Genomic DNA, 14,144 nt, shown 5'->3' with positions numbered 1-14,144 from the left:
GTCAGTGCATAGCCCGACCTGGGGCTCAATCCCACGAACCGTGAGATCATGATCTGAGCCGAAATCAAGAGTCGGACGCTTAACCGACTGAGCCGCCCAGGGTCCCCATCCCCTTACACCTTCTTTTCTAATTTCCATGGTTAGAATAATGTCGTACTTGTATATTTCAAATGAGGACATGAATAGTCAAGTTATTCAATTAAAGCAGATGGTGATGCTTTATCACATAAGCTTCTTGCCAAATGTGATGATTCCTAGATGTTGGCTGTTCTAGTCCAGTGGCCTTGGCTGGTCTTCCCAGTTTGTTCCTTTGGACTGCTCTAATGTCATCCCCTGCAACAGGCATAACACAACAGGTGTCTAAAACTCCTAGAAGTACACATTTCCTACCAACAGATGCCAAAGCGTATTGTCTGGCTTGGGAGTTCTGTTTTTTTCTGTAGGAAGAAGTAGGAGTTTGAGCCAGAAATGTATATGTTTCTAACACTCTCAAACTAAGATATTTTATCCTGCCTTAAATTGTGGCTAATCTAGCACTGGGTTGGATTTTCATGAAGTGTTCTTCTGCGACCCTCCTGGGTCCCCCCATGAATATTGGTAAGTCAGCTCAAAGGACTCCTTATGCATAAGAATTCACAGGTGGGACTGTCAGCCAGGACCACTGGAACCCCAGCAGCTGTGTAGACTGTACTGGGTGGATTCAGTGCTTTTGTGATCCCCACATGATGGAAGAGCAGATAAAGCCATCTTGGAGAGGGTTTTTAATCAAAATCTCTTGACGACCTTTTGCATTTTTAGTCTGGACCAGAAACCAGAAAGCTGAGTTGGTTGTAGTAGCTTACTCTCCCCACAACTATCATCAACCAGGTCATTTACATAAGAGCATGCATTCTCCGTGGTAATATCCACCCCCCGCCCCCACCCCCAATGGGGAGGCAATTGGTCTGGGTAGGGGTGGAAAAAAAAATCCTACTCTTTTTATGTATCAAGCACAGATATACAGTATATCTAAGGTATTCAAATTTCAGGGGTTGGGGGGCTGATTAGGAAAACCATAATAGGGCTCCTTAGGGTGGTAATAATGAAAAAAAAAAAGGTTCAAACACTGGTATGGATTAAGTTTTGGTGGCTGGAGCGCTACCCACACCCTGGAGATACACTTTCCCCCTCTTTATTTGTTTTGAGAGAGAGCGAGGAAGGGGGAGAGAGGGGGTAGAGAGAATCCCAAGCAGGCTCCTTGTCCGCTCAGAGTCTGATGCAGGGCTCTGTCCCATGACACTGGGATCAGGACCCGAGCTGAAACCAAAGTTAGATGCTCAACCGACTGAGCCACCCAGGAGCCCCGCTGTGCTTTTCCCTTTAATGGATTTTTTTTTTTTTTTTTTTGGCGCCGGGGGGGGGGGGGGGGGGGGGGGGGAGGGAGCAAATAATTTAAAATTTTTATCAAATTAAAAAAATTTTTTTTTTGTTTTTGAGAGACAGACAGAAACAGAGCACAAGCAGGGAAGGGGCAGAGGGAGAGGGAGACACAGAACCTGAAGCGGGCCTGTGAGATCATGACCTAACATGAAGTTGGACGCTTCACCGACCGAGCCACCCATGCGCCCCATTAAAAAAAATGTTTTGATACACCAAAAAATCGTGCAATGCTGCCAGCATTGGATGCAATCCTGGCCCACAAGTCTTCACGGTCCTTTGCAGCTGGTCCTGTGATAGCAGAACCCTTCATTTTGCCTTTGTTGTTTACTATGATCTCTGTGATATCCTTAGAGAAACATGCCATCTTTTCTCCTGTATGACTCTCGTTGAATTACCACCACCGGATGTACCTTCTTCCTGAGCTCTGGCTTGCCTTTCTTCACTGTGGCCATCACCGTGTCCCCCACAGCAGCAGCAGGAAGTCTGTTCAGTCGCCCCTTGATCCCCCATCACAGAGATGACACACAGATTTTTGGCTCCTGTGCTGTCAGCACAGTTGATATCGCCTCCTACTGGAAGACCCGGGGAAGCTCGGAATTTCCCACCAGACCACCCACCACGTCCGCGTTTTGACAACTTGAACGCTGGACTATCTTTTAGATGTGACATGACCTGTCTACAATATCCTAGGGACTGGGAAATAGGTTTTGACTTTTTTGGCGTCTTTGGAGGGATCGGATGTTTTGAGTGCTCTTCCTCAAGACACAAGCCAGCATGGTTCTTCGGTTCCTTCCAAGGTTGTAACAAGAACAAGGTTGTCACAGAACGCATCAACTGAAGCAACCGCTGCTGAGCCCCTAGACGGCCAGGCCCTATATACACATGGTTATGAACTTTCACAGCAACCCCACAGGGCTTACGTATTACCATCTGTTCTACCGAAGAAGAAACGGAGTCTCAAAAATGCTTGAATGCCTTACTCAGGATCACGTGGCTTGGAACCAAGCATGGTCCAGAACTCTCAGGACTTGACGAAGTGTTTTGTAGACCATCTCATTTAATCCCCACAACTCTATGAGGTAGGTATTACTGTCAGCTTTACAGGTCAGGGAAAAAAAGGAATAATTGAACTTAAAAGACACTCAAAAGGGTAAAGCCAGAATGTATTCCAAACCACCTGAGGTAGCAGTACCCACTTCGTGGGCAGCCCTGGGGCGCTGTCTCCTAGACATTCCTCTGCTTGTCGCAGATGGGATGTGGTGACTGCTTTCCCATTAGGAAGATTCCTACTTGTGTTTTCTTCCCACTGCTACAAAGTTCCGTTTTAAAAATTGCCAGGCAGTACGCTGGAGCCTCTGAATCAGCAGTTGCACACTGAGCACAAGGTGGGCACAGATTCCGAAAAGCCCTAGATTTCTTGACCTCTACGGTGATTCTCCGCACGGACCCCAGTATCACCATTGTAGACAGACACTACCTCACCGTGTTCTCCTGCTTCCCAGTGGAGAAGGGCTTAAAAACATGAAGGTAACCTTGAAACCACTGGTTTATTTAATTATTCCAGCATAACTTTTTTTGTACATTAGCTGCAGAAGATCAGAAATAAATACAGCTTAAGGTTTGAGCCACGTCCTGCTGTACTTTTTCTCATAAGCCTGAAATAGAATTTTCTAACACCTTTTGTGGTTGGAAATACTGAATTTAAATAGGGCTGGAGATATAAACAGAAAGCAAGATGTGGATCGATGTGCCTATTTCAGTAAAAGGCAGCCACGTTGTTTCTGAAATACAGATACCAGAATTGATAAAATGACAAGTAGAAAATACAGAAATCTGGAGATGTGCACTGTAGTGACAATGAGCCTTTAAATAACATGGTTCGGTACTAATAAAAGACCTGAAAAATGAACAACTTTATTTTGCTGAGGGTCTCTTCAGGTCACAATTTTTAAGATTAATAATTTAAAAAGCCATTTCATTATTATTTGATACCAATGGTGATGACATGGGCAAGTATCCTTTTTCTTTAAAAAAATTAAAAAAAAAATTTTTTTTTTTTAACGTTGATTTTTGAGACAGAGAGAGACAGAGCATGAACGGGGGAGGGTCAGAGAGAGAGGGAGACACAGAATCTGAAACAGGCTCCAGGCTCCGAGCAGTCAGCACAGAGCCCGACGCGGGGCTCGAACTCACATACCGCGAGATCGTGACCTGAGCCGAAGTCAGACGCTTAACTGACTGAGCCACCCAGGCGCCCCCAAAAAATTTTTTTTATGTTTATTTACTTCTGAGAGAGAGAGAGAGAGAGAGAAAGAGAACAAGCGGGAGAGGCAGATAGACACAGAATCTGAAGCAGGCTCCAGGTTCTGAGCTGACAGCACAGAGACCGACACGGGCTCAAACCCATGTACCGTGAGATCATGACGTGAACCAAAGTCAGACGCTCAACCGACTGAGCCACCCAGGCACACCTCCTTTTTCTTTTCTGAAGAAAGGATAAAGCCGAGGAATCGGAAAGATGGAATGGTTGAGTCTCAGCTTATGGTCAAGGATTCATTATTTTCGGATTTGTGTATCTCAAACTCCAGCTACCTATGTAATGTCCTTCCCAAACAAAGGCCCCACGTACCTCAGTATTACCCTAGAAGCTTCTGTCATACATCCAGTTTTGCCAACTTTTACAGGATGGTGCCTTTACTATCTGCATTCAGCGACACTTGGCATAAACGTGGCTGGGTTAGGAAGCAAAAAGACACCAGCATTTGCTAATTTTGTCATATACATCTAAGAATTTATAGGAGATGCCTAAAATTAAACTCTTTAATTCCAGAGAAGATCTACTATGATCTACTTTTGTAAGGCAAACAAGTGAACATGATTACCCATTACTGGAAGAAATAACTCAGTAAATGAGAAAATCAAGTAGGTCATCATCTCACAAACACTTCATGGTTCGATGAGAAAACGAGACACAGCACATTAATGTGCCATCACAAAAGTGGGGTCGAGTCCCCCAACACAATATACAAAGAAGTGGATTCTGCTGCACAGGTAGGACTCTGGCAATGGCTCAAGCACCTTACAGTCATTTGGACCCTGAGATATAAACCAAAACACATGACCTGAGTAAGCTTGTCATATGGCCCCAGTTAAAAACTTTTCAAAGAATTTACGGGGCCGAAAATGTTCATTTTATGTCTTTGCTGACAGATCTGGAGGACATGTAGGTCAAAAAGTACTGTTGACTGTTTCTTCACTTGGCCGGTTTAGTCAATAGATCTACACGAAAGCCAACTACCACCTCCATGAATCTGGCTTTTATCCGTTACAAAGCGGTGCATCAAAGACTCTTTTCTGTGTGTCCGGGATTACTGAAGTCAGTTGTCACCCCAGTTGAGTGGATTAGCTGCCATGGTTGCCGTGCACCGCAGTGAGACATGTCCCTGGAACTGCCACACTATCAGCAGTGGTGCCCACGGCACCGAAAGGGCGAGGCAGGGAGGGCACCAGCAACACCGCAAGGTTGGCAGGAGGAAAAGACAGTACTTTTTATAGCAGCATTATTTAATCGTGCACTGTTATTTTAAACAAATTGTGTTTGGCTTTAAAGAACAGAGACGATGAAACAGGTTAAAGTCATAAATTATGGATAAGGGCTGTGGAAAAACAGGAAGACTTTATAAAAATTACGGGGGGAGAAATAATACAACTTAGCTAGAAAACAGTGCTATAAAAAGCTTTCTTTATAAAAAGCTTTTTTCTTTCTGGTAGCTTTAAAGCACGGATCACACCATTATTCCTCCAGGTCAGAGGTCAGCAGACAGAAATTTTCTATGGAACTATTTACTATCAAACAAACAGTAAGTAATCTGGGCTTTGTGGGCCATCCGGTCTCTGTCACCACTGCTCAATGCTGCTGTTGTACCTTGAAGATAACCACATGCAACATGTAAACCAATAAATACAGCTATATTCCAAGAAAACTTTATTATTATCATTAATGTTTATTTTTGAGAGCAAGAGAGCGAGAGTGTGTGAGCAGGGGAGGGGCGGAGAGACAGGGAGACAGAATCCAAAGCAGGCTCCAGGCTCTGAGCTGTCAGCACAGAGCCTGACGCGGGGCTCGAACTCACGGACCGTGAGATCATGACCTGAGCCGAAGTCAGACACTTAACCGACCGAGCCACCCAGGTGCCCCCCAATAAAACTTTATTTACTGGTTTTTACCAGTGGCAGGCTTGAACTGAAGCAAGGGATGTAGTTTACTAATCCCTCTTCTAGACTAGCACCGTCCAGCAGAAACATTACATTAGCCACCTGCGTAATTAAAATTCTTCTAGTAGCTACATTGGGAAAAAAGTTAATTTTAATAGTACGTTTTATTTAACCCCAAATATCATTTCAACATGTAATTAATATAAAACTATTAATAAGATACTTCACTTTTTGTTTAAGCCTTCAAAACGGTCGTGCATTGTATACTCACCGCATGCCAGTCGTATTTCAAGTGCTCACTGGAAACAGCGGCTAACCAACTGCAGCCGATGTTCTAGAAGTTCCATGATGGGATTTCTACAACTAACCTGGAGTTTAGTGACAAAGTGTTGGCATTTGGGTCTTAAAAGATAGGGGGTATAATTACGTTGCCTCTAGGGAGACAGGACAGCGGATTATAGCTGTTGGGAAGAAACACTTGGCCTCTCAACTCTAAGCTGAGGTGGCCCAGGATAACCAGACCAATGACACAGTGAGACGATGTCAGCTTTACCTCTCAATGCAGCCAACAAAGCTAACTGGAGAACGTATCTGATGTAGACCACAAAATGATCAGGTGTGAACACATGATTGTCGTTTCGGGCCTTCCATAAAGAATGCTAATTGTCATGAATACAGCTAGTCTCCAGCACTGTCACTGTAGAACTGAGAGCACAGAAAAATGCGATTCGGGAGAGAAAATGAAGAACCGAGTAGTAAGGGCAAAAAGCTTCAAAACCAGAGTGAATGTTTACAGTGATTAAAACAATCTAAATACTTTTTCAGTCATCTCTGTGTAACAGAGTTGCATGCTAGCCAGCAATAGCTGAAGAAGTCACCAAAGGGTAATCAGAAGCCATAATCGTAAGTTCAACCCTTGGGAAGCTCTTCAGTATTTAAACCCCACTTTCCAAGTGACCAAATCAACATTTCCAAGATAAAAATGATAAAAACCTTTGGTGATAAAACTTCAGAGGCGAGTGTTTTTAACAAAAAATTTATTACCAAAATACAATATTAAAGTCAATACATGACAAACTCCTGTAAAGCAAAATAAATTATTCTAACATTGTACAGTATTTCCAAAGGTAGTTAAAGAAGCACTATAGACCTTGCTTCACTGTTTGTTGAACAGATGAACTGTTCTACCATGAACACGATCCTAGAGTTTTAGGCTTTAAGGCATGCAGCTCGATGTGCAGGATAATTTTACAAAATGCAAATCATCCTATTTTAATAAGATACAGTGTCAGAATTAACTGTAGTCTTTACATGTCAGTGTTCCAGAAATTTTTAGACTTTGGCTATAGAAGCAATGCCATAGTGTTACACAATACTTATTTCTTAAAAAAATACATGTATTCATGTCCATGAATATCAAACTCAAATTTCTATTAAATATATTTTATAGAATATTACTTAGAGCACCTTGCTGTACAATAAAAAAAGATTAAATAAGTGTCTATGAAAACTAAAAATATAATAAGTCTCAATAGAGAAGCCTGCTTGTCTTTGTCAAGCCAAGTACATTGTGGGAAGATACAATGTAAACATGGGTGCCCACCATCTGCTTTGTGAGAAAAGACAGAGAAAATAATAATGAAGCCACCAACAGCTACCTCGAATAGGATGAGAGGATCTAGAACAAAAGCTTCTGCCAGTGTCGTTGCAACGCACTGGCTGCACACAGAACTAATGTCTAGGGATCCACTGGAGTACAGGCATGGGACTGTTAGAACGCTGGGGACACCAACCACATTCTGGACTAGTAGTGAGTGAGAGAAAATGTTGACCCTTGGAAAGTATTACTTGTGATGATCAGAATGCAATGCACCGTCTTCCGCCCTCCCTGCCTTTGCCTTATCCAGTCAGTTTCTTTTAAAAACTAGTTTTACTATCAAATCTTACAACTGGTAGGTGTTCAGAGTGGGAAACAAATACTATGATCTTTATATGGCAAAAGACCTAGTACCACTAAATAGTTATTCCTATGAAGGGAGTTCCTGATGATTATTCCAATACCTATCTCTTTTACAATTAACATTGCATACTCAGCCTTCATTATTACTTTTAGAAACAATTGTTCTTGGTGGAGACGCAGTTAACTTCAAGCTCGCCACAAAATGGTCACAGGAAGGTACAGAACACCCATGGCATATGGTTCTTCCCAAAGCCCCACAGAAAGCTTTTGAGGGCATTTTAGGCCAGAGTCAGATGAGCGTTGAAAGGTTTGGAACTTCTGGGTGAATTTTTTCCCACGAGCTAGGGAAATTTTAAATTCATGATTCCAAATGGAAAATTTAAGTAACAATCAACAGAAATGGGTTAGGGAACTGAAGGTTATTTAAAAACTCACTATGAATGCTTTTGGGATTTTTTTTTTTTTTTTTTTTTTTTTGGTTATTAGTATTTTCCAAACGATTACATGAAATTAAAACCAAGGAACCTTTATAAAACAAAATTCTGCTAATAAGGGTTGTTAATTTTCAGAATGAGCGGTAAGAATGGAACCATTTAAAATATTTACTTAAACATGAAATGAAATAGAATTGTCTTTTAATTCTGAAAACAGGAGAAAATGAACATAAATCCACATGCAGTGAATTTGGATAATATATATAATTGGTATCTATAAATTCATTTTATGTTTTTAAAAACCACCTATCAGAAACGGATTAACTCTCATAAATAAAGCTACCTAAATCAAACAGCTGGCAATTACAATCGATTCTGTTTGTTTAAATATCATCATCAAAATAAGATGTAGAAAAAAACTGAACAATGTTTCAAGATGGCCTGGCCCCAAGTAATAGTTCCTGATGCTATCTTAAAAATATTAATTCATTCAGTCCATACCTGGACTTGGGGAAGGGAATTCTTTCCTAAAATGTGTCTACAGAGTAATCAATGTCTTCTAAACTTATCAGACTCACAGCCTCAGCTCTAGAACATGTTAGAGATCAAGTTCAGAAAGAGCACCATGAAGATAGTGCACTGCTCGGTGCACCAGCCTTACTTCAACAAAACAACACAAAAATAAATGATCAGTACTACAGAAGCAAAACCAAAACCACCCCTGTTCTCTTCACTTTGAAATACATTATAATACAAAATGTATAATTAATGAGAAGATTACATGTATTTGATGGCGAGTTTTAATGCAAAAGCACTTGTAGTTGGTTGTCCATATGTCCTATTGCACACTAACAAAATGGAACATCCTAGATAGGAGAAACCCTGTAGACTTGCGCCAAATCGCCTGTTATTAAAAGTTTTATAAACAACCTGAATTTTTACTATAGTTTAGCCACATTTGATTATACCTCTTATGCTAAGTATAACTAGATTAATAAACTCCAGGCAGTAAAATCTTCAATAGCAGTACTCATTTTAAGGGGCCTCTGAATTTCACCTCTTGTCCCTCAAATGATTTTTATTTAAGAGTTCCAAAGATTTCCGAGGTCTGATGATCAAATGCCAATCTTCACACTTGGCTGCTTGAACAGACCTTTGAGATGAGACACTTGGTCTAGTTCAGAAGAGAGGGTCAGCCTGTGTAACTACGGAGAAAAGTGCGGTGTTCCGTCAAACCTGGAAAGGGCCTCTGGGAAGGGCGCTGTGCTAAATGAGTCCCCGTTTTCACACACCTTGCAACTTGGTTTGAGGCTGGTGGGAATTCACCTATTTTCTCCTTTGCCCACAAGACATTCACTGTAAATTTAAGACAACAATTTACTTCTTAAATGCCTATTTACAATCTAGATTTGCATTCAGAGGTCTCTTTCTGTTTTAGGGAGAAATATATCCTAGATTGAGTATATGATTCATTCCTATCGATTTGGGAAAAGATTTGGGTAGATCATTTCACAGCCCTCTGGTGATCTTTTCCTTGTTGACTCTGCTGGTCACAGTGAAAAGCCCTCAGAGAGCTGCCTCCCACCCCTCATGAGAGGCCCGGCCCTCCACAGCTGGCGTGTCCGAGTTCACAACAAAGAGAACTAAGCTCTGCTTAAGATGTGACACCTTTGGAACAAGAAGTTTTAGAAGTTCCGGAAAAGCTGTTTAACTCTTTTGTTTGCATTTCTACACTACATTAAGCTTTGAATAATAAATACACCCACCACTAAGCAGAGGTGACAGGGCAAACACAGGGTTACATTTTTGCTTCCTCCTCAACCTACCTCCCCTCACTCACGATACTTGAATAGCATTCCCACTTATCCATTTGGAATTCTTTTTATTACACTGCAAATTTGATTCCAAAGTCACATCTGTCTTTTCCTCAAAACAAACAAACAAGCAAACAAAAACCCCACACCAACTATTTCTTCTGTGTCTAGTAAGTTATTTGATAGCGCAAAGGTGAACCTGTGGTTTAAAGGGTTTCTCTTCTACCGTGTCCCTCTTCAAGGAGTTATTCAATCTAATTTGTGTTTAGAGTTGTGTTGTGGTCCTTACTTAGGATGATGTTTACGATCTCACCCTCATGCTCTTTCATATGATCCAAGAGATTTTCTTTGCTGGTAGATTCAAAACCGCAAATACAACAACAGAAGAGTAAAACACAATACTCCATGCCAGGAGGGGCCAAACTGGAGTTTTTTTCTAAACTGTATGAGGTATTACTCGTAGGGCTCAGTTTCTCGTTGTCGTTGGAACCTACAACTTCGCCGGGGGCCTGGGAAATCAGCTCTGAGGCTGACACCAAGTTTTCAGAACTTCCAGTGACAGGATCGGCTCGATCGGCTCTGTCCTCACTGCTGTTTAAGAGCATCTTTCCAGGGGATCTCCCCAGAACTCTTAAAAACAAAAACAGAACACACCACACCTTGAGTTGGTTATCATGTAAGCCTGGCAGATTCAACCCTCACTTTGGTTTACATACAGCAACAAGGAAAGGGACAGGATAAATACCTGCCACTCTGTGAAATGGCATCATTGATAGCCTTGTTTACTTGTTCGTAGTTGTAATTCTGGTCACTTGCATGCTTCCACATGTGAGACTTCAAAGAAGGAGGATGGCTGCACACGTACCCACACAGAGAACATCTGAAAGACACGAGTGAGTCAGAACCATCCCCAGCATCAGTTAAAGACAATTAAGGAATTCCTTCCCTGAAGCCTTATGAGACACGGTATTTCACTAAACCTAAGATGTTACTGATGGTAAGTGACATATTGATTTCAGAGGCTAATGTGTCCTAGAACAGATATCCTACAATCGATAAAATTAGGGATTTTATATTGTAAAAAAATTATTAGAATCATGACAAACATCCCAGATTACTTTGGCTATTACAGTATTTGGAAAGATTTCTAACATACTAACATACAAAATCTTTGCTCTAAATTATTTAACCACACACAGAAAGAAAAATACACAAAATCGATACTCTCTATACCACTCTATTTCTCAAGAAAGCAAAAAGGAATTAGGTAATTTTAACAAGAACTCTGCTTGTTTACAGATCCACACAAAATGGAAGTCGTAGTCCTGAAAAGCATCAACAATTTAAGTTTCATAAATAAAATGGATAATTAATCATCTTAAAAATGTTTTCTATTCAAAATAACATTTTGTTCCCACATAATTGGCTACACTTGGTAAAATCTGAACTGAATGAAACATTTAAAAACAAGTAAAAAAAGGAACAGACTCTCTTTTTGAATAGACTCTTCCAGAACGCTTGTAGGTTTATGCCCCCTTTCTCCAGCACCCAGTTCCCCATCTTAGTAACGTCTTGCATCAGCGTGGAGTATTTGATACAAATGGTGAACCAATATGGGAACATCATCCATCATTAACAAGTCTACAGTTTACACTAGGGTTCACTGTTTGTGTTACACGGTTCTCTGTGTTCTGACAAGTGCATAATGTCACGTATCCACCATGATAAATCATGAAGAGTAATTTCTCTGCTTGAAATATTCTCGGCACTCTGCGTGTTCACCCCTCCCAATCCCTGAATCCCTGGCAACCACTGATCCTTTGCCTCTTCCAGAATGTCCCATAGATGGAATCATACAGTATGTAGTTTTTCTAGACCGGTTTCTCTCATTTAACCATACACATTTAAAGTTCCTCATCTCTTTTCATGGCCCAATAGCTCTTTTCTTATCGCCAAATAATACCCCACTGTCCAAATGTACCACAATTTGTTTATCCATTCACCTACTGAAGGATATCTTGGCTGCTTCCCCATTTTGGCAATTACGAATAAAGTTGCTATAAATATATACATGCAGGTTTTTGTATGGATAGGAGTTTTCATCTTTTGGGTAAATACCTAGGAGCAGAACTGCTGAATTGTATGATAAAATTATATTTATCTTTTTGGACAACTGCAAATGTTTTTAAAGATTTTATTTTTAAGTAATCTCTACACCCAACTCAGGGCTCGAACTCACGACTCTGAGATCAAGAGTCTCAAGCTCTAATGAATGACCGAGCCGGGTGCCCTGTAAATACTTAAGTAGAAGCCTAACAAATCAGGTAGCTTACTTGAACCCTTCACAGTAAGAGACACGGTGACTGATAATGAAGCACAAAGAAAATAAAAAGCACAATAGGGAATAAATAAGACAACTAAATACGGCAAGGACTAAATTCTTCCTCTAACCCACCTTCCGCTTTACGGTGGGTTCAGCAGTGTTATCTTTTAATACAGGTCCTGAGACATCAGATCCAAGGCCAGGGAAGGGCCTTTTACCTCAGCAAACACCAAGCTACTTAAGGGCAATAAATGTGCATTTCTTAGAAGAATTTCCATAAATTCAAACATAAAGAAGATATACGATTTTCATTAATATGCAGACAAATGCATCACACCCATAAGCCTGAAAGATGAGTAAGTCTGATAATGCCATTTCTGTACAGGTGTGAAGAAGCGGAAACGCACAGACGGCGTGCAGAGTACAAACTCTGGAGAGCAACCTGGTAGCATCTGTTAAAGCTGAAGAGGCACACACCTGTGACCCTGGGTTTTAGTTCTAGGCGGCTACGTGTTCACAAGGACACATGTACAAGAAGCCTCACTGTAGCCATGAACATTAAAAAAAAAAAAAAAAGACAAAAAAGGATGCAACTCACAACCACTGTTTTGCCACAGCACAGTGGAAATAAAATGGTTTATTTTCATATAATGGAACATTATGCTCTGCTTAAAATAAAAGAACTGGATGTACACTTATTACCATGAACTGATGTCAATAATGGTCAGTGACGGGCGCCTGGCTGGCGCAGTCGGTTAAGCGTCCGACTTCAGCCAGGTCACGATCTCGCGGTCCGCGAGTTCGAGCCCTGCGTCAGGCTCTGGGCTGATGGCTCAGAGCCTGGAGCCTGTTTCCGATTCTGTGTCTCCCTCTCTCTCTGCCCCTCCCCCGTTCATGCTCTGTCTCTCTCTGTCCCAAAAATAAATAAACGTTGAAAAAAAAAAAGTTTTAATAATGGTCAGTGAGAAGAAAAAGTTAAAAAAAAGATTTCTTTGGTGTATCATTTAAATAAACTGTTAAAACATCAAACCAGTATATATTATTAATACATACATACATGTGTAAACACACACACACATAATAAAGTTTTAAAAAACGGTAGGAAATGATATATATTAGCATCAGCACAACAGGAAGGAAGGGCAGAACAAGTTTTAGCTGTCCCTGTTTTATTTCTTCAAAATGTGGTAAAATGTTTGAAATGTTTTATTATTGGAAATATTTTTAAGACCGTTATCCCATTCTCTTCAAGGCTTTGTAGCCTGAGGGCGCCTGGGTGGCTCAGTCGGTTGAGTGTCTGAATTCGGCTCAGGTCACGATCTCGTGGTTTTTGAGTCCGAGCCCCGCGTCGGGCTCTGCGCTGACAGCTCAGAGCCTGGAGCCTGCTTCGGATTCTGTTGTCTCCCTCTCTCTCTCTCTGCCCCTCCCCCATTCGTGCACATACTCTCTCTCTCTCTCGCTCCCAGAAATAACAAATAAATAAACATGAAAAAATCATTAAAAAGAAAGACTTTATAGCTTGCATAATAATTTTATTACTGGCCACACACAGAAAACTAATTTTAATTCATTTTATTTTGCCCATTTATATATATCTTTGGACCCATCCATCTCAATAAATCTGTTTCACTAACATCTAGAAAAGGGCCAGCAGTTGGTGATCACACCCCCCTCCATGCCATTCAGCTCAGTGTCCTTATGCGACTGCACTAGTTACACCATGTGATGAATGTGCTGAGTCCCTGGCTCAAGCGTTTCTGCACTGGTCCCTTGAGAGCAGAGACTGCCCTTCGGGGCACCTGGGTGGCTCAGTCGGTTGAGTGTCCGACTTTGGCTCAGGTCACGATCTCACGGTGAGTTCGAGCCCCACGTCGGGCTCTGTGCTGACAGCTCAGAGCCTGGAGCCTGCTTCAGATTCCTTGTCTCCCTCTCTCTCTCTTGCCCCTCCCCCACTCATGCTCTGTCTCTCTCTGTCAAAA

The 14,144-nt window shown here is 41.4% G+C and overlaps 1 protein-coding gene and 1 pseudogene across 4 annotated transcripts in view; both read right to left on the bottom strand.

Moving 5' to 3' along the window:
• Positions 1-1,486: 1,486 nt before the first annotated feature.
• LOC112851242 (large ribosomal subunit protein uL14 pseudogene) lies at positions 1,487-2,088 on the bottom strand (annotated as a pseudogene).
• A 4,566-nt stretch (positions 2,089-6,654) lies between these two features.
• Positions 6,655-14,144, bottom strand: part of ZNF507 (zinc finger protein 507) — a 47,260-nt gene continuing 39,770 nt past the window's right edge. For all 4 annotated transcript variants that reach the window (XM_025914913.2, XM_086689563.1, XM_086689562.1 and 1 more), the window contains 2 exons: positions 10,588-10,722; positions 6,655-10,472 (listed from right to left, as the gene is read on the bottom strand). In XM_025914913.2, the coding sequence (XP_025770698.2) occupies positions 10,097-10,472; positions 10,588-10,722 (511 nt within the window). In that variant the 3' untranslated portion in view covers positions 6,655-10,096. The remainder of the gene's footprint in view (positions 10,473-10,587; positions 10,723-14,144) is intronic.

Source organism: Puma concolor, chromosome E2 (genome assembly GCF_028749965.1).
Source record: "Puma concolor isolate L17-30 chromosome E2, mPumCon1.1.hap2, whole genome shotgun sequence".
Classification (NCBI taxonomy): domain Eukaryota; kingdom Metazoa; phylum Chordata; class Mammalia; order Carnivora; family Felidae; genus Puma; species Puma concolor.
This window is presented reverse-complemented; position numbering and strand designations above follow the sequence as displayed.